The sequence below is a fragment of the Ascaphus truei genome, chromosome 2 (genome assembly GCF_040206685.1).
Source record: "Ascaphus truei isolate aAscTru1 chromosome 2, aAscTru1.hap1, whole genome shotgun sequence".
Taxonomy (NCBI): Eukaryota; Metazoa; Chordata; class Amphibia; order Anura; family Ascaphidae; genus Ascaphus; species Ascaphus truei.
In genome coordinates this window covers 470761682-470784784 of record NC_134484.1, presented here as the reverse complement: position 1 = coordinate 470784784, position 23103 = coordinate 470761682, and the positions used below count along the sequence as shown (strand labels likewise).

At 47.9% G+C, this 23103-nt stretch overlaps 2 protein-coding genes across 5 annotated transcripts in view; both read left to right on the top strand.

The window, feature by feature from the left end:
• The window catches only part of LOC142488352 (uncharacterized), a 106328-nt gene that overhangs the window by 58371 nt on the left and 24854 nt on the right, over window positions 1-23103 (top strand). For 3 of the 4 annotated variants that reach the window (XM_075588767.1, XM_075588769.1, XM_075588770.1), the window contains 3 exons: window positions 9843-9959; window positions 10505-10618; window positions 13401-13607. In XM_075588767.1, coding sequence (XP_075444882.1) covers window positions 9843-9959; window positions 10505-10618; window positions 13401-13607 — 438 coding nt within the window. The remainder of the gene's footprint in view (window positions 1-9842; window positions 9960-10504; window positions 10619-13400; window positions 13608-23103) is intronic. The other variant, XM_075588768.1, reaches the window with a different exon arrangement.
• Window positions 13798-17656, top strand: LOC142488362 (uncharacterized). Its single transcript, XM_075588793.1, has one exon. It carries the CDS (start codon window positions 13931-13933, stop codon window positions 15233-15235), a length of 1305 nt encoding a protein of 434 aa, XP_075444908.1. The 5' UTR covers window positions 13798-13930; the 3' UTR covers window positions 15236-17656.

Sequence of the window (23103 nt, the reverse complement as noted above, 5' to 3'; positions counted from 1 at the left end):
TTATACAAATATTGTACTCTTCTGGATTCTAAAAGATATCAATATACCAGGCCAGCACAACTTGTAAAGCGAGAAGGGCCGAACTGCTCCAAGGAAAACAGATTTGGGGCGCACGGGTAAAATCATCATCATCATCATCATCTCTCCCCCAGCACCCATCATCATCATCATCATCCTCATCTCTCCCCCAGCACTCATCATCATCATCATCCTCATCCTCATCCTCATCCTCCTCCTCCTCCTCCTCCTCCTCCTCCTCCTCATCATCCTCATCATCCTCATCATCCTCATCATCCTCATCATCCTCATCATCCTCATCATCCTCATCATCCCCTCCCCTCCAGCACCCCTCATCATCATCATCATCTCTCCCCCAGCACCCCTCATCATCATCATCTCTCTCCCCCAGCACCCCTCATCATCATCATCATCATCTCTCTCCCCAGCACCCCTCATCATCATCATCATCATCTCTCCCCCCCAGCACCCCTCATCATCATCAGCATCATATCTCCCCCAGCACCCCTCATCATCATCAGCATCATCATCAGCATATCTCCCCCAGCACCCCTCATCATCATCAGCATATCTCCCCCAGCACCCCTCCATCATCATCATCTCTCCCCCAGCACCCATCATCATCTCTCCCCCAGCACCCCTCATCATCTCTCCCCCAGCACCCCTCATCATCTCTCCCCCAGCACCCCTCATCATCATCATCATCTCTACCCCAGCACCCCTCGTCATCATCATCATCTCTCCCCCAGCACCCCTCGTCATCATCATCTCCCCCAGCACCCCTCCTCATCATCATCTCTCCCCCAGCACCCCTCATCATTATCATCTCCCCCAGCACCCCTCATCATCATCATCATCTCTCCCCCAGCACCCCTCATCATCATCATCTCTCCCCCAGCACCCCTCATCATTATCATCTCCCCCAGCACCCCTCATCATCATCATCATATCTCCCCCAGCACCCCTCATCATCATCATCTCTCCCCCAGCACCCCTCATCATCATCATCATCATCATATCTCCCCCAGCACCCCTCATCATCATCATCATATCTCCCCCAGCACCCCTCATCATCATCATATCTCCCCCAGCACCCATCATCATCAGCATCCTCATATCTCCCCCAGCACCCCTCATCATCATTATATCTCCCCCAGCACCCATCATCATCATCATCCTCATATCTCCCCCAGCACCCCTCATCATCATCATCATCATCATCATATCTCCCCAAGCACTCATCATCATCATCCTCATCCTCATCCTCTCTCCCCCAGCACCCCTCATCATCATCATCATCATCCTCCTCATCATTATCATATCTCCCCCAGCACCCCTCATCATCATCATCATCCTCCTCATCATCATCATATCTCCCCCAGCACTCCTCATCATCATCATCATCATCCTCATATCTCCCCCAGCACCCCTCATCATCATCATCCTCATATCTCCCCCAGCACCCCTCATCATCATCCTCATATCTCCCCCAGCACCCCTCATCATCATCCTCATATCTCCCCCAGCACCCCTCATCATCATCCTCATATCTCCCCCAGCACCCCTCATCATCATCATCATCATCATCCTCATATCTCCCCCAGCACCCCTCATCATCATCATCATATCTCCCCCAGCACCCCTCATCATCATCATCATCATCATCATATCTCCCCCAGCACCCCTCATCATCATCATCCTCATAGCTCCCCCAGCACCCCTCATCATCATCCTCCTCATATCTCCGCCAGCACCCCTCATCATCATCCTCATATCTCCTCCAGCACCCCTCATCATCATCATCCTCATATCTCCCCCAGCACCCCTCATCATCATCATCCGCATATCTCTCCCAGCACCCCTCGTCATCATCATCCTCATATCTCCCCCAGCACCCCTCATCATCCTCATATCTCCCCCAGCACCCCTCATCATCATATCCCCCCTTCACGCCTCATCATCAACCTTTGCGAGACTCACCCACTATCTCACACCCCCATCTCTCCCCCTCACCCATACACAATACTCCCCCTCCACATAACAAACAATACCCCCTGCAGCCCACACAGATCCCACCCCCTGCACCTCACCCCCTGCATCTCACCTCACATCACTCCCCTGCATCTCACCCCCTGCACCTCACCTCACCACCCTGCACCTCACCCCCCTGCACCTCACCTCACCTCACCCCCCTGCACCTCACCCCCTGCACCTCACCTCATCCCCCTGCACCTCACCTCACCCCCCTGCACCTCACCTCACCCCCCTGCACCTCACCTCACCCAGAGATATGACTGTCATGCGCTCCTCGGCTAAAGTTGAATGAAGCACTGATTGTGCAGGGCTGGTAGGAACATGCGAGGATAAATAAAGACCACTATAAAGGTTGGGGCTCAGGGGCAAAACGGCAATCTTACCCCCTGTCAGCTCATCCGTCCTGGGTCCAATAATTCCTCAGCAGTGAGTCCTACAGCGTGCATCCGTCAGAGAGGTCATGTAGAAGGGAAAAGTGCATCCGGAGCAACAGCAAACAGCCCAAATTGTTCAATTTTGGACTGTGACGTCATTGGGCTGTTTGCTGTTGCTCCGGATGCACCTTTCCCTTCTACATGACCTCACCCCCCTGTACCTCACCTCACCCCCCCGCACCTCACCTCACCCCCCTGCACATCACCTCACCCCCCTGCACCTCACCTCACCCCCCTGCACCTCACCTCACCCCCCTGCACCTCACCCCTCTGCACCTCACCTCACCCCTCTGCACCTCACCTCACCCCTCTGCACCTCACCTCACCCCTCTGCACCGCACCTCACCCCCTCTGCACCTCACCTCACCCCCTCTGCACCTCACCTCACCCCCCCTGCACCTCACCTCAACCCCCCTGCACCTCTCCTCACCCCCCCCCCTGCACCTCACCTCACCCCCTGCACCTCTCCTCACCCCCCCTGCACCTCTCCTCACCCCCCCTGCACTTCTCCTCACCCCCCCTGCACCTCTCCTCACCCCCCCTGCACCTCTCCTCAACCCCCCTGCACCTCTCCTCACCCCCCCTGCACCTCTCCTCACCCCCCCTGCACCTCTCCTCACCCCCCCTGCACCTCTCCTCACCCCCCCTGCACCTCTCCTCACATCACCCCCTGCACCTCTCCTCACATCACTGTCACGGTAGCTTGTGACAGGTTGTAATTTACACCAAAACTATATATAAATATATATACCTGGGTTTGAACTGGGACGAGACTTAAAATATAATAAAGTGATTTTATTCCTTGATAAAGGTGAACACAACAGATATGTACAAATAACAGGCAAAATATAGACACTTACTTAAAGATTATGGCAAGAAAGCCATCAGGATTACAGACTGGCCACTTCTCCCATATTTCAGCTGACATCACAGCAAAACAGGCAGGACACATGCATGGCATTTCTTCTCAGCAATCAAGATGGTATAGCACAACAGGCCTGATGACATGCAGGCATGAAGATCATTTGCATGAAGAACCATGAAGAACTTTGCATGAACAACATGAACAACAACGGAATATAGGGAACAGCAGTTTATATATCTTTTGTCCCTCTATTCTTAACCTTAAGCACAGGGGATTGGTTTTCAATTACCTCCAGCCACTCACTAACGTGGGAAAGCATTCTGACCCATGCCCCCCTGCTAGTTGGCACAGAACTCTGGGGTCTCATTTCTGAAGCCCCACATTTGCATCAGGAATGCCAGCCAGTCTATCATTTGGAGTTCTGGCAGGAAAACCTTTGTTGAAAGGTGTGAAGTGGGACACTTAAAGACTGCTCTGGCTTGAGCGTCCTCCGCCCTTAGGTAAACAGGGAGGGTGACAAGACCCTTTGAACAGCACTCAAATCCTAGACATTAGGGCGCCTCTAAGGGCCATCTGCTATCTTGGTGGACAAAGGAATTTCCTCTACGTCTTTGTCCATACCTTAGAATACAGTATTAAGCATAAAACATAAACGTATTAAAATATCCGGTTCCATTGGGTCTAGCAGAACCAAACTTCCCAGTTCTAATGGCCGGAACTGGGGCACCATATGATCCAAAAAGCGACTTGCTACGACCTATGGAGCCGGAGTTACACAAATGCACATGAAATCATTTTTCATTTTAATACAAAAATCTCCGCTAAAAGAAATCTCAGCTTTTCACTAAATCCCCATTGAAAACAACGGGCTCCGCCGCCATGGGTTTCAATGGAGCAACTCCGCCGTTGTAGTCAATGGGGTTTCCTACCATAGACTTTCAATGGGGAACCGCCGCCATTGAAGTCTATGAGAAAATCCACAAATCTTTACAGTCGTCCATACTCCGTCTGGTTGGTCTGAGGGGGCTGGAAATGGGCATGCATTAAAACCGGAACCTTGGCTACATGTCACCCAAATCCCATCCCTCTGGGCATTCCAGAACCGGAGATATGGACTTACACATTTCAACATTTTACACTTAGTCATTTTTTCACCATGCGGCTTTTCCCTCATTAGAATCAATGGTAAAAGCCCCGAACTTTCAAGGGGGTTCATACTCCGTCGGGTTGGTCCAAGAGGGTCAAGGATGGTTCTGCAGTTATGCCGGAGCAGTGACTACAGATACCCCAAACCTTGATCCTTTGGTCCCTCCGGAACCAGAGATATGGATTCCTAAAATTCAGCATTTCACACTTAGTCATTTTTCTGAGTCGTTTCTGCCGCCACCGGCAAAGCCTATGGCGCGACCCACTCTATCTGGTTCGACCCTTATCGGGGGTCCAGGATTCGGGGACCCGGTTGTGGTCGAGTGGGGGGAAGCCTAGGAACTAGGGGCAAAAATAATTTTATTTCTAGGGCCCCCAGAACTGTTTATTCCCACGCTAATTGACGTTGAACTTGACTCAAGTGATTTTAACTCTTTTAAAGGACATTGTATCCGCTTTGTGGTTAAGCGGTTTGGAAGGCAGCCAACTCATTCCTGAAAAGTTTTTCGAGGGTTTCTCCATTGAAGTCAATGAGCCCATAGACTTTCAATGGGAAACCGCCGCTCTCCCTCTCGGACGCCATCTGCTGGTCTTCTCAGGAACCGGACTTTACAGCAATATTCACCATTTAAAAGCATTGAGCCCTAATGGTGGCTTATGGGAACCTGCAAAATGGTGCCTGAAAAGGTGGGAAAACTTCACAAAGAGCTATAATCATTAAAGGACTATTAACCCTTGTGCTCCCGGATGGATTCTAGTGTGTGTGTGTGATGCAGACACTGACTAACACAGACATTACAATGGAACAGGGGAAAATACAGTTACAGGTCATAACAAGGGTTAAATCACATTTCTGGACCTCAGTCCAGTTAACCCCTTGTCTCCCTGGTGCGGTCAGGGGTGGCCAAATGGGGTGCAACCCCTTTAATAAGGGGCCACCCCACTTTCTCCCTCTACAATCACCCCCTGCACCTCTCCTCAGACAGGACTAGCGCACTCGCAAACAGGAAGTGCCACACGCATACAGAGCGCAGTCCTGAGAGCGGGCTCTCGCGCGAGGAGGGGGAGGGGGAGGGGGAGAGTGGGCTCGCGCGCGCGAAGAGGGGGAGAGTGGGCTCGCGCGCGCGAAGAGGGGGAGAGTGGGCTCGCGCGCGTGAAGAGGGGGAGAGTGGGCTCGCGCGCGCGAAAAGGGGGAGAGTGGGCTCGCGCGCGCGAAGAGGGGGAGAGTGGGCTCGCGCGCGTGAGGAGGGGGAGAGTGGGCTCGCGCGCAGGGGGGGGATGTACAGGGAAAGGCGCCGCGGGCCGCACAATGAGTGCAGGCGGGCCGCGTGTTGTGCAGGCCTGCAATAGACCAAGACAATTACTGAAAGGGGTGTGTGTTTATTTATATGTATATAAAAATGTCCGTGGCACTCAAAGCAAAAAAAAAGGGTGTGTGTCGAGCACTCGCATTTTAAGTGAAACTTCTTTGTCTTTTGTCACACACATTTGTAATGATGTTTTTAATAAAAAATCAAAACACAAAGAAGTGTGACTTAGAATGCACGTGCTCGACACTAATATATTTATACTAACTGTGAATTCCACGTGCGCGGGACTCTGCGTGTGTGTGTGACTGCGCGCGTGTGTGTGACTGCACACATGTGTGACTGCGCGCGCGCGTGTGTGTGTGACTGCATCTGTGTGTGTGACTGCGCGTCTGTGTGTATGACTGCGTGTGTGACTGCGCGCGCATGTGTGTGACTGCGCATGTGTGTGTGTGTGTGACTCTGCGTGTGTGTGTCAGTGTGTGTGTGTGTGTGTGTGTGTGTGTGCCGCTGTGTGTGTGTGCCGCTGTGTGTCATCATGGTCCTGCCTCCCTCCCTCTCTCCTGACTACTCAAGAGGCGGAGGTACAGATACACGGCGGGAGGAGGGGGGGGTCTTTCTGAGTGTGCTCGGTGGCGGCACACTGTCTGCGGCTCATGCCTCACACCGCTGTAGCCCGAGTCCCGCACAGGGCTCTCTCATCCAGCAGAGGTACGGGGTTGTTTGATGGCTGACTGGGGGGGGGGGGGTTTCGGTGGCTGGCGTGCGCGGGGGGGTGGTGTTTGGGGTATGTGTGGTGTGTGGGTGTGTATTTGTCTTCAGTTCGATTGGGTTGGAAAAAATAGGCACTAATGCACCAGGGAACCAGAGAATAAATGATGTCCAAGAGAGCGCGTACCCATAAAACAAATTTATACAGAGGGCCCTCGTTTTGTTTTCAGAAAGGCTAAAACAATTGCCAATTCAGTCTCCACTAGCTTGTTCTCAAGTAATCCAAACACTCGTAATAGACAGTTACCTAAGGGTAGCTTTAAATATCTTAGATGTATTTCTTGTGAACATATGCTTTCAGATTCGACTTTTACCTCTTTTGTCACTGGGTCCAAATTTCCTATTCTGACAGGTGAAAAAGTAACAGGACTTGTGGAAGCTTTCTTTCATTTAGACGGTGCTTTAATAGTTTTAAGGCTTTTAGCCTTTTTATATATCGTACACGGTTTGGTCGAAATATGCTCTTTCAAAATGGGGGCACAATGTATAACACTTGTCAATGTTTAACAATATTTGCGGCTCACATCTTTTCCGTCTGGAGACCCAGAGGACTGCAGTTGCTTGAAGAGCCTTACTGGTATTTGCAACGAGGAATTTTGCCTAAACGCAAAGCGACATGGGCTTCCCCCTCCCCGGGCAATGTATACCTGATACAACCCTAGGGCTTACAGCTCTCTGCAGAGCAAATCCAGAGTTAACCTGTAGCGTCCCGAGATACTGGAGAATAGCAGTACCACAGCTTTCACAGAGGCCTAACACAATAGAGGGTAAATGGGGAAAAGCTGGGTAAGTAACCAGTACAGTACAAAATATAGTTTTACATCCTTTTATCTGGTGGCTGGGCAACTTTTCTCCAGAAGAATATTTTGAGCTGTAACAATAGGAATTAGAAAATAGCTATGAGTCGTGGAGTGGGGGTTGGGGAGGGGGGAAGTGTGCCTAATGTTGATGCACCCATATTATATACAGATAATACTATTAGAAAAGCTGGCGCAGCTACCCTTTTTACCAATCTGTATTATTGTTATCATTAGTGCATGCTTGCTAATGCAAGAAGCTTGATTGATAAAATGGGGGAGCTTGAATTAATTTGATCAGCCTGTCCGCATTATAGGACTGGTTGATATACAGGGCTCTATGTAACCTATTACATCACAACATGAAGACGTGTCCACCTATCACAGACATCCTTCTACATAGTTGCATTAACCAATCAGTGCAATGCATGGTGCATAAAATGATCCAATAGGGTCACATTCACTCACTAGCCCGACAGTCTTGAAAAAACATAACGCGAAATGATCGTAGACGGGGGCTTTTTAATGTGGCATTATCAGCTTATCACTTAGACAGAAAGCAGGGTTTGATTATTTAGCTTAAGGTTTGCGATCTCTGAGGTGAATGGCTCGTAACGCCATCAATATAGTCTAATTGAGCTGCAGCACGAGTCTCTGATACTTGCCGAGAGGGCTAGCAGTTCAGCTGCAGGAGAAATCCTCCCTGCAGCATTAGAGCAGTGACACACAGCCGGGATACCGGAGGTGAGAGGCTCCACATGCCATAACCACTTGATAGGTTCTGTCACGTGAGAATAGCGGATAGAAGCCTCACCAAACTAATATATTGCTATATGAATACTCTGCACTCCGGACAGAGCAAGCATATACACTAGCTCACTGTCACCCCAGTATATACTACACGCAATCTATACATTACAGTGTGTTATTTGCCACATGATTGTATGGCTTTAACACTATTTATACTCCCCCCCCCTCGGCCAGGGGGAAGTATTATATTTCATACCTGCTAGCTGCAGTCCACATCTTTGAGGACTGAAAGCAATTTGATATTACCACACAATAAGACCGACCAATAGGGGTCTATCTGCAAGTTGTGATCCACCAACTATTGGCATTGTTCCAGCTTAGACTCATATAGAGTCTTTTTTAATATAGAGTACATCTAAGAGGAAAATTAAGGGCCCAGTACGTTAGAACTAAGTCTTAAGGCTACTTGCAATACTTTGACAGTAGCTTATATGACTACATTATTACACTAATATTTGTAGTCACTAGTGATTTAAGCCAGGTACTCCTCCGATGTTCTCTTATTTTAATTCATTTTGTCGCACCATTAAGTTTACCGATTTTGATTAAAGATTAATTTTACTATCTACACTTACAAGCACTGATAACTGAGTGCTATTCTAAACTGAGTTCTTTCTCTTCTGGTTTACTTTAATTAATAGCTAGAAGTAAGAAACAGGAGATCATGCATTTCTGAAACCCGGTGGGATGAAACTCATGACTGGCCAGCTAGAGGGTTATCCCCTTTTTCAGAGGGATCGAGCAAATAGAAGAGGCGGTGGAGTATGTTTATATGTTAAACGGCATTTATAACCTATTATGAGGGAAGATGTTTATGAACAAATTGCTGAAGATTGTAGAGACTTCATGGATAGAAATTAGCAGTGGAGGTAAAAATACAGTGAAAAAGTTTGTAGGGATATGCTGTAAAAAACCAAATATTTGAGATTGAGGGGAGGAAAATACTTTTGCAAATGGAAAAGGCGGCAAAACTATGCTTTCATAAAGGGAGATTTGAATGATCTCTCACAGACACACTGGCATTCACTCTCTCTCAGACATTATTGGCGTTCTCTCTCCCTCTCTCATAGATACATGAGGACATTCTCACACCTTAGCACTCTCTCTCCCGGAGACATTAGGGCTCTCTCACATACACATTCGAGTGATCTCTCTTGCTATCTCTCTCTGACACATTCGCCCTCTCCCACAAAGACACAGTCCGCTTTCTCTTTCACATACACATTAGCTGTCTTTCACTATCATAGACACATTCGAGCTCTCTTGATACATTCACGCGCTCTCGCATGGGGCATTCTGTGTCTGTGTTGCTAGCTCTCTATCACATTTGCTAGCTCTCTCTCTCACAGACACATTTGCTAGCTACCAGCATGGATCCACACATATTACGCGAATACAGGAGATATTTTTGTGGTTTCGAAATCTGCAAGGAGGGAATATCTGGTCATTTTGCAGTTATGCAAGTTAAACACCCAAACAAAGTAATTTTGTTTTCTTATATAACCATCAGCAGGTAAGATATATTATGTCTTCAACTGTCATTTTCTGCCAGAAGGGCCAGTAACACATTTCTTAACAACATGTATTATATTACATCAATATCAGAAGAAGAGCCCCCACTCCCAGCGTTACATGATGGATTTTCCTTTCCTCATTGCAGGTTTCCCAGTGGTTGTGCCGGAGGAGAGGTTAGAGATTAAGTCAGAGAGAGAAGAGGCAGACACTGGGGAACATCTGATCCCAATAAAGAGTGAAATAGATTCATTTCCTATTCGGGGTAAGTACCCGGACACCCTCATTTGTCTTGATTCAATTTGTTTAAAACATGGACAGGAGAAAAACGGCAGTGCACTGCCAAGAAAACCAGGAGGAGGCTCACGGCAGCAGAAGCAAAGATTTATTTATGCCATAAAATGATTGGACAAAGGTCCCCCCTAGCCCCAACAAGTAACCACCTACGTGTTTCGGGCTCTATGCCCTTTCTCAAGGTGTGAACTTTTTTAAAACATGGCCTGAAATGTCCTCAATATTAGGGAATATAACATAAAAGCACCGATTTAGAATTATAAGCTACATGCTCTAATGAAAGCAAAAGCATGCATGATTTGTATAAGGTTATATTGAGAATATTATTGTTATTCAGGTTTGAGCATTGGTAGCTCCATAAACTCCCTCAGCACTCAAAGGGTTAATATCAAAGTGACATCAATGACTCCTCCCCTCCCCTCGGGAATCAGTATAAAGTATCTCTGTAGAGTGATATCACAAAAAGAGTTTCCACTCCCAGCTTTACATGATGGATTTTCCTTTTCTTGTTGCCAGGTTTCCCAGTGATTGTGTCAGAGAGTTTAGAGATGAAGTCAGAGACAGAAGATTCAGACACTGAGGAACATTTAACCCCGAAAAACAGAGAAGTTGTTACATTTCCTGTCGGTGGTGAGTATCTTACGATCCTTTTGTGTAGACAGCATCTTGTTACAAGGAGTATGGTTACCTAAGGGAATATTTAGAGTCAATTGCCTCTCCTATGAAGTCCCCAGGCCTTCTGGGTGTTCTGGAACAAGCCACATGCAGCACAATTAGAGGAGCAATGTGGCTCTCAAACGAGTATAGCCGTTTGAAATGTGCAGTTATTGGTCTCTGACCATCAATAGATGGGATGGAGCAGATTTGGGGGGGGGGGGGGGATGGGGGAGAATCTTCAAGGGAACCTTCCCCTGTCTGACCAGTGTATTCTGTTATGTTCACATATGAATGTGAATCTTAGACCCTAAATGTTAAGATAATTCAGAAGTTTCAGACAACACAAAGAAATATGGTGAGAATGTGTGTATTGAGATGGGTATTGCCCAAAGAGACAGGAAAAAAATTAATGAGTTTGAAAAGAAACAAGTCTGTTCCATTATCACAAGGGAGAATAATATAAAATGGCAGTGGGACTGACATCACACATATAAGTGACCATCCTTTAACAAATATTGTACTCGACTGGATTCCAAAAGATATCAGGACATACGTGCGAACGAGGGGTAACTCTCAATGTATTACTTCCTGGTAAAACATTTGATAAATAAAAGACTAAGACGATTACCAAAATATGAATATGAGAGCTGTTTGTGTGTTCTCCTTTTCTTCACCTTCATTACCCTTCAGTCCTGCAGAAACCTGCCTCTCATTAAGCCAACAGCTCTCAGCTCCTCTTTGTTCCTCTCCCTCTCCTCTCCCATACTGACCTCCGGCAACCTTCTCATGAACTGCTATTCTGCCCTATCTTCCTCTCGTGATCTACATCTGCCATCATTTGACATATGAGCGCTCTCTCTCTGACACACGAGTGCTCTCTCTCTCTGACACATGAGCTCTCTCGCTCTCACACAAATCAGTGCTCTGACACATGAGCGCTCTCTGACACATGGGTGCTCTCTCTGTCTGACACATGGGTGCTCTCTCTGTCTGACACGAGGGCGCTCTCTCTGTCTGACACGAGGGCGCTCTCTCTGTCTGACACGAGGGCGCTCTCTCTGTCTGACACGAGGGCGCTCTCTCTGTCTGACACGAGGGCGCTCTCTCTGTCTGACACGAGGGCGCTCTCTCTGTCTGACACGAGGGCGCTCTCTCTGTCTGACACGAGGGCGCTCTCTCTGTCTGACACGAGGGCGCTCTCTCTGTCTGACACGAGGGCGCTCTCTCTCTCTGACACGAGGGCGCTCTCTCTGTCTGACACGAGGGCGCTCTCTCTCTGACACGAGGGCGCTCTCTCTGTCTGACACGAGGGCGCTCTCTCTCTCTGACACGAGGGCGCTCTCTCTCTCTGACACGAGGGCGCTCTCTCTGTCTGACATGAGGGCGCTCTGTCTGACACGAGGGCGCTCTCTCTCTCTCTGACACGAGGGCGCTCTCTCTGACACGAGAGCGCTCTCTCTCTCTGACGCGAGGGCGCTCTCTCTGTCTGACGCGAGGGCGCTCTCTCTCTCTGACGCGAGGGCGCTCTCTCTGACGCGAGGGCGCTCTCTCTCTGACGCGAGGGCGCTCTCTCTTTCTGACACGAGGGCGCTCTCTCTGTGACACGAGGGCGCTCTCTCTGTGACACGAGGGCGCTCTCTCTCTGACACGAGGGCGCTCTCTCTCTCTCTGACACGAGGGCGCTCTCTCTCTGACACGAGGGCGCTCTCTCTGACGCACGAGAGTGCGCGCGCGCTCTGACACACGAGAGTGCGCCCGCGCTCTGACACACGAGAGTGCGCGCGCGCTCTGACACACGAGAGTGCGCGCGCTCTCTGACACACGAGAGTGCGCGCGCGCGCTCTGACACACGAGAGTGCGCGCGCGCTCTGACACACGAGTGCGCGCGCTCTGACACACGAGTGCGCGCGCTCTCTCACACGAGAGTGCGCGCGCGCTCTCTGACACACGAGAGTGCGCGCGCGCTCTCTGACACACGAGAGTGCGCGCGCGCTCTTTGACACACGAGAGTGCGCGCGCGCTCTGACACACGAGAGTGCGCGCGCTCTCTGACACACGAGAGTGCGCGCGCTCTCTGACACACGAGAGTGCGCGCGCTCTCTGACACACGAGAGTGCGCGCGCTCTCTGACACACGAGAGTGCGCGCGCTCTCTGACACACGAGTGCGCGCGCTCACTGACACACGAGAGTGCGCGCGCTCTCTGACACACGAGAGTGCGCGCGCTCTCTGACACACGAGAGTGCGCGCGCTCTCTGACACACGAGAGTGCGCGCGCTCTCTGACACACGAGAGTGCGCGCGCTCTCTGACACACGAGTGCGCGCGCTCTCTGACACACGAGAGTGCGCGCGCTCTCTGACACACGAGAGTGCGCGCGCTCTCTGACACACGAGAGTGCGCGCGCTCTCTGACACACGAGAGTGCGCGCGCTCTCTGACACACGAGAGTGCGCGCGCTCTCTGACACGAGAGTGCGCGCGCTCTCTGACACACGAGTGGGCGCGCGCTCTCTCTGACACACGAGAGCGCGCGCGCTCTCTGACACTCTCGGTGGAGGGTAGAGGGGGGGCCACTACCAGGGTCGGTGAGGGGGAAGAGAGGCCACTAGATTTCCAGGGCAATAATTTTAAATCGGTGGGTACAGAGTAAATGGACCCTTTTTTTAAAAAAAATTATTTTCTTTTATTAGTAATTTTATTTACAGATTTGAAAACATTTGAGTTCTGTCTTTTATTTATTTATTTTTGTTTTACAGAGAACTCCCTGAATGAGGAGCAGAACTGGAGCTCTGATATGTCCAGAATTTGGCTGGCTCCCCACTTCCCGAATAACCATTACTCCTGTCACATGTTGGACAACTGCAAGGAACCATTGCCACATGATGGTGAATTTACAGGCATTGTCCACACTGGGGAGCAAGCCTTTACCTGTACAGACTATGGGAAAAGTTTTTCACTGAAGGGTAAACTCCTTTCACACCAGAGATTTCACAAACCTTTTAATTGTGCAGAATGTGGGAAACAGTTAAGTACTAACAGAAGCCTCCTCAATCACCAGAGGGTTCATACAGGGGAGAAACCTTTCACATGTGCAGTGTGTGGGAAAAGCTTTTCGCTGAATAGCAGCCTCCGAAAGCACCAGAATATTCATACAGGGTTAAAACCTTTCACATGTGCAGAGTGTGGGAAAAGCTTTTCGCTGAATAGCAACCTCCTCAAGCACCATAATATTCATACAGGGGAGAAACCTTTCACATGTGCTGTGTGTGGAAAACAATTAAGTAGTATGGAATACCTCCTCAAACATCAGAATATTCATACAGGGTTGAAACCTTTCACATGTGCAGAGTGTGGGAAAAGCTTTTTGCTGAAGAGCAGCCTCATCAAGCACCAGATTATTCATACAGGGTTAAAATCTTTCACATGTACAGAGTGTGGGAAAAGTTTTTTGCTGAAGAGCAGCCTTCTAAAGCATCAGGTTATTCATACAGGGTTGAAACCTTTCACATGTGCAGAGTGTGGGAAAAGCTTTTCGCTGAAGCTCAGCCTTCTCATACATGAGAGTATTCACACAGGGGAGAAACCTTTCACATGTACAGAGTGTGGAAAAACATTCAGTATTCAGAGCAGGCTTCACCGACATGAGATGATTCACACAGGGGTAAAACCTTTCACATGTACAGTGTGTGGGATAAGCTTTTCACAGAAATACAATCTCCACATACATGAGATGATTCACACAGGGGAAAAACCTATCACTTGTACAGAGTGTGGGAAACAATTCAGGGAGAAAAGCAGCTTCCGCGCACACCAGAGGATTCACACAGGGGAGAAACCTTTCACGTGTACAGAGTGTGGAAAAACATTTTCTTGTAAGAAAACCCTCCTCACACACGAGAGGATTCACACAGGGGAGAAACCGTTCACATGTGCAGAATGTGGGAAAAGCTTTTCTCATAAGAGCCAACTTCTCACACACCAGATAATTCACACAGGGGAGAAATGTTTCACATGCACGGAGTGTGAGAAAACATTTTATTCAAAGCGTAGCCTCCTCGCACATGAGAGGATTCACACAGGGGAGAAACCTTTCACATGTGCAGAGTGTGGAAAAAGCTTTTCTCATAAGAGCAACCTCCTCACTCACGAGATGATTCACACAGGGGAGAAACCTTTCACTTGTACAGAGTGTGGGAAACAATTCAGGTATAAGAGCAGCTTCCGCAAACACCGCAGGATTCACACAGGTGAGAAACCTTTTACATGTACAGAGTGTGGGAAACAATTCAGGTATAAAAGCAGCTTCCGCAAACACCGCAAGATTCACACAGGTGAGAAGCCTTTCAAATGTACAGAGTGTGGGAAACAATTCAGTATTAAGGACTGCTTCCTCAGACACCAGAAGATTCACACAGGGGAGAAACCGTTTACATGTACAGAGTGTGGGAAAAGCTTTTCTTTTAAGCAGAGCCTACTTGAACACGAGATGATTCACACAGGAGAGAAACCTTTCACATGTACAGAGTGTGGGAAACAATTCAGGCATAAGAGCAGCTTCCGCAAACACAGAAGTATTCACACAGGGGCATAAACTTTCACATGTACATAGCGTGGGAAATAATTAAGTGTAAAGAGCAGCCTCCTCACACATCAAAGGACTCATACATGGGAGAAACCTATATATACTGGTCGCATACAAATGTAGTGCTATTTACTTTCGGCTTGGGCTCTTGGGTGAAGCGCATCCTAAGTGCGGCCGCTTTGCGGCTCACCGATGTCACGGCCCAGCGGAGAGTACATTTTCTGGAAGGGATTAACGCAGCTAGTGTCCATTCTTCTGATTAGGACTCCCGCAGTGTTAAACCTAAGGGGCCACCACCAGTCTGTAAGAGTTGCGCAGAGAGATCAGAGAGAAGCAGTCTCTCTGTGTCTCCCCGCACAGCTCTTACAGCAGATCTCATTATTTGTATTATTATTTTTAGTACGCAGTATTAAAGCAGGGGGTCTCCGGTGCTGAACCACCTTTTAATTCAGGTCCAGGGAGCCTGACTTCCCGAGGTACAGGCCTCCGTATGGGATGCTGATATTTCGTGCAAGTTTAAATCTCCCGCGTCACGGGCCACTTGACCATGACTTTAAACAGCACAAAGATACCAGCCCCCAATATGGAGGTCTGTACCTCAGGAAGCAGGGGTTCCTCAGACCTGAAATTAATGGGGTTCAGCTCCGGAGACCCCCTGCTTCAAACAGTGTACTAAAAATAAACGAAAAGCAAAGCGTCATTACCTTAGTGACTAACTGCTAATGTAATGACAGGGTTAAACACTGCCGCCATCCTCCCCACCTCCCTCCCCAGGTGGCCTAACACTCGCCCTCCTCCTCCCCTCCACACTAGATTAATGCCCAATATACCTATTTGCGAAATTTGGTTTTGGACATTAACCAAAAAAATACACATACAGTAATTAGAAACAGAGAATTTTTTTTTTAAACAAATGCATTGTCACTATGCATAACTAGACCCTCTGAATGGAGAGCCTAGGTGGCCACATTGGAAAATATTAAGCTGTAATTTTAAAAATACATTAACAATTAAAATACATTAATACCGCCCAACCCTTCATTACCGTAGTGGCCAGCTGCTAAAGTAATGAAGGGGTAAAACCTCCTGCTACCTCCCCTGGAGGCCTAACCACCCTCTCGGGTCAACTACCCCCATTACCCACCACCTGTACCCCCAATAAAACACTCCCACCAACCACCACCACCACACACCGTAATGGGCAATAACCTTAATAGCCCAATCTGGCTAATAGCGCTTTTGCCCATTGAGAAGCATAAAAATACATATTACAAAATACAATAAAATATGCATTACAATAAAGTCAAACACTAGTCATTAAATCCATTGATTGTCACTGTGCCTACCTATGCCCTCAACCGTGGCATGGATACCCACATTGGAAATCAATGGGCCCCCTATAGTAATTAAAAGTTGCACTTGCCCCTGCCAGGATGTGGACTGTCCTCATCATCCTCAGTGGCACCAACATTCAATAAAGGGCAGATGCCCAAGCATTAAAACACAATTTACTGACCAGTAATCCCTTAATTACCTTAGTGGGTAGTAACTGCTATTGTAATTAAAGGGTTAACCCTCCCGTTTCCCCCTGGGATGCCTAACCACCCTCAACGGGGCAACTACCCTCATCATCCACCACCTCAACCACCCCCCCGCCCCCCTCCACACACACACAGTTATGGGCATTAGCCCTATTAGCCAACTCTGGCTAATAGCGCTCTTACCCATTCAAAAGCAAACACAGTAGAAACAAACCAGCAATTAAATCTGTTGACTGTCACTGTGGTTACCTATGCCCTCAATGGGGAGGGGGCACAGATAGCCACATTGGCAATCAATGGGCACCCTATAGTCAATAAATGTGTGTCTTCACCTTGCTGGGATGGAGGCTCATCCTCATACAACTGTAGCACCAATCTCCTCACTTGGCCCACAAAGGTCTGTTCCTCACTTGATCAACAAAGCAATGATCCTCAGCTTGACCCACGCAATGATCCTCAGCTTGCATTAAAATGTAATAAACAAAAAAAAACATTAAAAAAATCTCTGTCTCATGTCACAAAAATAAACGAACAAAAACAATCAGATAAAATGTAACCAAAAGCCAGAAAAAATAATCCATGCCCAATGGCATAAAAATTCTCTGCCAAACCTGATACCTGTTCACATGGTACATCCACCAATCGGATTGGTGGATGTACCATGTGTCTGTCAAATGTGACGTAACAGGCCTTATATATGGCGTGTCACGTCTCATTTGACAGGAAGTGGAGGAGGTGTCAACACCTCCCAGAAAAGAACCTTGATTTATTTTTGTGCCATCGGGCATGGATTATTTGTTCTGTTTTTTGGGGGGGGAAGGGGGGTGGTGTTGGCCATCTGGCAGGGATTGTTTTAATGTTGTTTTGTTTGTTTAATTTTAATGCAAGCTGAGGATCATTGTTTCAGGTCAAGCTGAGGAACATTGCTTCATGGGTCAAGTGAGCAACATTGCTTTGAGGGTCAAGTGAGGAGATTGGTGCCTCAGTTAGATGAGGAGGATGAGCCTTCATCCCGGCAAGGGTAAGAACCACATTTATTGACTATAGGGTGCCCATTGATTGCAAATTTGGCTATCTGTGCCCCCGTTGAGGGCATGGGTAACCACAGTGACAATCAATGGATTTAATGACTAGTGTTTGTTTTTATTGTATTGCAATTTGTATTTTATTGTGTATACTTTTGATTGGGCAAAAGCCCTATTAGCCAGATTTTGCAAATAGGGCTATTGATCATTTCTGTGTGTGTGTGGGGGGGGTGTTTTTCTTGGGGGTGGGCGATGGGGGTGGTTAGGCCTCCCAGGGCAATAGTGGGAGGGGTTAACCCCTTAATTACAATAGCCATTACTACCTGCTAAGATAATTAAGGGGCTACTGTCACTAGATCATATTTTAATCATTGGGCATTGGCCCTTTATTGGGGACCCGCTTCTTCCTGAGATACAGACCTCCGTATGGGATGCCGGTATCTTGGGGCTCTTGTAAGAGCTGTGCGGGGAGACACAGAGAGAGTGCTCTCTGATCTCTGCGATGCTCTTAGAGTGGTTGCGGCTTGGTAGTATTAACGCTGTGGAGTCCGATTCAGAAGCAGGGACCTTGCATGTTAATCCCTTCAGGGCAGCCTACATTACTGGCAATGTGGGCACGGGGAGCTGCTGTCAGGCTCCACTCATGAGCACTTTAACTCGCGTCCGCACCGAAACTAAATAGCGCCAGATCTGTAGTAATACAATCGTAATAAAAATGGCCGTTAACTCAATACTTACCTTTATTTTTTTTACCATGGTAGGCCTTTCTAGTGGCTGCAGAGAGCAGAGTTGGGGGGTTGGTCTGACAGAGAGGAGTAGTGGCAGATCTGCAAAAAGAGGAGAGAATTGTGTCTGTCAGAACCACGCCCCTCTTCACTCTGCCAGAGAAACGAGGGGTGGGCCTGGCAGAGAGTGAGGAGGGGGTGGGCCTGGCAGAGAGGGGGGAGGGGGCGGGCCTGGCAGAGAGAGAGGAGGGCGGGGCAGGTCTGGGAGAGAATGAGGAGGGGGGGGCAGGTCTGGCAGAGGGATTGGGGACAAGTCTGGAAGCTCCATGACCTTTACATGCTGCAGCTACAAGGAATCCTCCTGTTGGTAATTTCACCACCTACTCCCTTCCCTTTTAACCCTCTCCTAGCCCAAGCCTCTTAATCCCCTCCTCTACAAATGCCCACATACCCTATGCCCCATACATGTGTGTGTTGGAGATTAGTTTGTGATTGTGGAGTATATTTACATTTTAAAATGTATTTGCTTTTTTACATTTATTAAGAATTAAATGCATTTTTATAAGAAATGTATTTCACAAAAATATGACCTGGAACAGTTTTTGATTACTTTAGAAGTTTTGTTTTCTATTTGGGTATTTATTGCAATAAATTACTTAATATCGTCATAGCGGGAAGTTTTTTGTTATCGCCTGTTGCGAAAGGCACACCAGTGAGCACATGACTTGTGTATGTGACAATGGTTAATACACACAGCCATTGAGCTGACCCACTTTTCTCTCTGCAGGGTCCCTAAAATGAGTAGTATCTCCCCTCAATCTGTCACAAATATAACCTTAAGTTACTGCCCCCCACCAAGAATAAAAACAAGTCTTATCGCTAGGGGTACTTTTCCACTGTTTACAAGGGAAAAATATAATTCACAAACAAATCTATTGTAGCAAAATGTGTCCGAGAATGCAGTTACTCTCTTCAAAGTGTGCAAAGTTAAATTAGGGCCCAAAGACAGTACTCCGTGCGCGTCTCCTCACCCTGGCCGCAGCCTTAGATAACCAAACTTTTAGACAAACACAGAAAACCAGGCCGGGTCATTGGTCTGACTGGCCAAAAAAAAAACCAATACCATGTATTTTTTTAAATGCTATTTGTAATTCAGATTAACCTCTTGTGTGCCAGGTTATTAAAATACTGAATATTTTAATGGTCTAATCATGGCACATCTTCTTTAAAATTGGGGGCCCACTGTGACGGAGTGCCTTTTAATGGGAAGCTTTATCTTTCCCCCACTTTAGTACAACCCTCCTCAATCACCTCTTTGGGGCTCCCTGATTTGACGGGCTCCAATGGAAAGCTTGTTTGCCCCCAACTTCGGTACAACCCCTTTCAATCACTTCCTCGGGGCCTCCTGTTACCATCTGTTTGGTGGTGATGAATTGTAATGGGAGTTCCCCACGGCCCCCACTTCGGTACAACCCCTGTCAGTTACCCTTCTCCGGTACCAAGTGTGCGCCAGAACTTGGAATTGTTAAGCAGGCTCCTGACCTTGTTGGGTCACAGCTGTCTCATATTGAGTAATCATCTTCCCAAGATAATTTCCTAGCAACACATTAGCAGGAATATCATCAATTTTTCCAACCTCCCGCACACCCTGCCCAGTACCCCAATCCAAGTATAACTTTGCCACCAGCAAATTCTGATGGGCCCCTCTCGCTACCCCTAATTGCCCAAGAATGATTTCTTCAGGTCCCACCACTCCTGGCCGCACCAAGGTAACTGTAGCACCCGAGTCTCTCTGTTCTTTAGTGAGTTTCTTACCCACCATGACTGGCTGCAAGTGGGTACATCTGTTTTCCTGCACCCCAGACACCACAAAGGAACCTGGGCATGCTCCGGAGGAGCAATCCCCTCCAAAGGCAGGCTTCTTTTCTGGGTAGATAGTGCTGATATGCCCCAGCTTGTTGCAGGCAAAACACTGGCGGGTATCCCCCTGCCTCAGTGTGCCAAACACCCCCCAAAGGAAGCCTCAGTAGGAGTAACAGGAGAAGGTTGTGGGGGTTCTCCGGCTTCACACCACTTCCACCCTGGGACCCCGTGTTAACTACTGGAGTTCTGTTAGCCATGTAGGAATCTGCAAGTTTCTCAGCCTTGGTGGCTAACTTAGTACCTCTGTCCTTCACCCACTGTCTCACTTCAGATGGGCACAGGGTTATACATTGCTCATGGACTGAAATCCAATAACCCTTCAAAGCTTTCAATTCCCAGCTCCCCAATCTATGGCTTGCACAAAGAGGTAAGGCACCTCACCAGCTCAAAAAAGCCAGCGGTACAACCGCACTGGAGGGCTCTGAACTTTTGCCGTTAGACTTAAGTTGGAATATTAAAATGGTGTAGCAACACAGAGTTGATGGCCTCATACTCCAGGTCAAGGTGTGTGCAAAGCTCAGAAAAGACATCCAGGGCTTTATCGTTCAATCTGAGTGTTAAATACGTTGCCCACGGATCGTAAGGCAAGTGATGTTGCCTGCAAGTTTTTTCAAACCTACGCAGGAAGGTATCCAGGTCTCCATCTTTTGTAAGGTTTGAGAAATGCTCTTCAAGGGATCTGAGGTAATGGAATAGAAAGTGTGTGTGTGTGTTCAGCCAGGGTTGTGGGATTAAACAAGGCGAGAGTTGGAATGCAGGAGGAACAAACTGGTCAAGTTGTAAGCAAAGCAGGGGGGTAATTGGTCTTGTCTCTGGTATGCAAGTGTGATCTCAATTAATATCATTAATATCAATATTCACGGCGGGTGTTTTCTGTGGCAGCGGATTGGAGCAGCTGGAAGGAGTGAGGTGGGTGGGTGTGGACACTATTTAACGGTTCCCGGGTCATTTAATCTGTATCCCTGATGAAGGTGCTTCGCACTGAAACGTTGGATGCGCTTGACTATCCTAGTCAATAAATGATCATTTTGCAGTAACTCTTTTTGCATCTGTTGTTGGTGTGCTCGGCCTCCCCTTGCTTACCCCCAATTAATATCAGACATGACCTACTAGATATAGACAGGGCTGCATTATCATGTTGGAGAAATCTGCCTCAGGGGGATGACAATGTGGGATCAAAACATAACACAGGGAATGAGCTAATCCACTGCCGGCACTATCCTACTATCACACACCATATTCTCCTGTCATTTTGTGCAACTATTTAAAAAAAAAAAAATAATAGGTTTGTTTTCGATAAGGAACATCATTCTGCGACTATAAATCCAAACATTTATGGGGGGAAAACCTCAGATTGAATAAAACTTTGAAATTAACCAACAAAATCTTTATTCTACAGTAAATAGCGGTTTTTTTTTTAATTGTAAAATGTGTGAAGTCTTTGCATGAACATAACAGGCTAGTCCGATAATCTTTGCCTCTTTCCCCTACCCAAATAAAAGAGCTCAACAACATATTAGTATGATAAAAAAATATTGCACAGCTTTAATTACAAAAGCAAAACCACCAGCCACCTATTCAAGTCGGTGAAAAAAAATCGTTTTGTGGTAGCCTAAGAACAGCTGGCACGTAGGACCCCATCATTCTTTTCTTGCATCTGGGATGACTCGGCTGTAGAGCTGACACCGCCCTTGCGTAGGCCCCGCCATCTGGCTGGCACCTTTGGGGCTGCCAGTTCTCTTCCCTTTTGGCAAGTACATTCCTTCATTGCTGCTGCAAACCCCACCCAGGCTGGTCCCGGCAGTTCCACTGTCTTTCAAATTACCAGATTTGCAAAATTGATAATAACCAGCGTGTAATGTCCATTTTATAAGAGATGCGCGTGGGAGGGTTACGCTGCTGGCACTAAACGCAATTTCCTGGGTTCTGCTTGTAGGCCCCTAAAGCCCCTTAGGCCGTGTTTATACCGAAAACGGCTGAGCGCACAACACCGTGCATCGCCAAACAAATGTAGGTTTTCCAAAGGGCGCGCGAACGAGGCGGCCAAGCACGCATATTTTGAGCCGATCTGAAAAATTGATTTTTCAGAGTCACGGCCACATCACATGAGCGGATCAGCCAATGAGGGCGAACCTCTCCCGTGACATGGCCACACATCCCTGTTGCCTCCCTGAGGGAGAGCGCGCCCGGCCTCCACCGGTATAACCAAAGCTCTAGTCACTCGCTTCTCGCTCCTGGTAGGTAACAAGTCCTCAGATGGAGGAGGTGAGCCTAATGGTAACCTAAAAGGACACATACTGAACCCATGAATGCAAGTAGGTAAGAAGGGTAGAGGTGGAGAGAGACCGAAGTATACAAGGACAGATCAATAATGGTAAGACCAAGATATGATGCAATATGTCCAGATGTTGACCAGGAAACATACTTCATAACACATGGACAACAGCACAATCTGCTGGTGCGATGGGTCTGTGGAGAGAATAAGGGCGGATTATGAGACAGAATATATGAGTACCACACGCCACGTCCCTAAAATCCACACAATGGAAAAGGGGGGCAGGTACACACTCAGAAGCAACTCAGGTCTAATTCTTTGTTGATCCCATCAGGGGACCATATTTCCGCCCCTACGTCTCTTTTCCACACCATCGATGATCTGAAAC

Bases quoted from the DNA above. Each gene is read 5' to 3' on its own strand.
- LOC142488362 (XM_075588793.1), top strand. From the start codon at position 13,931: ATGGAATACCTCCTCAAACATCAGAATATTCATACAGGGTTGAAACCT.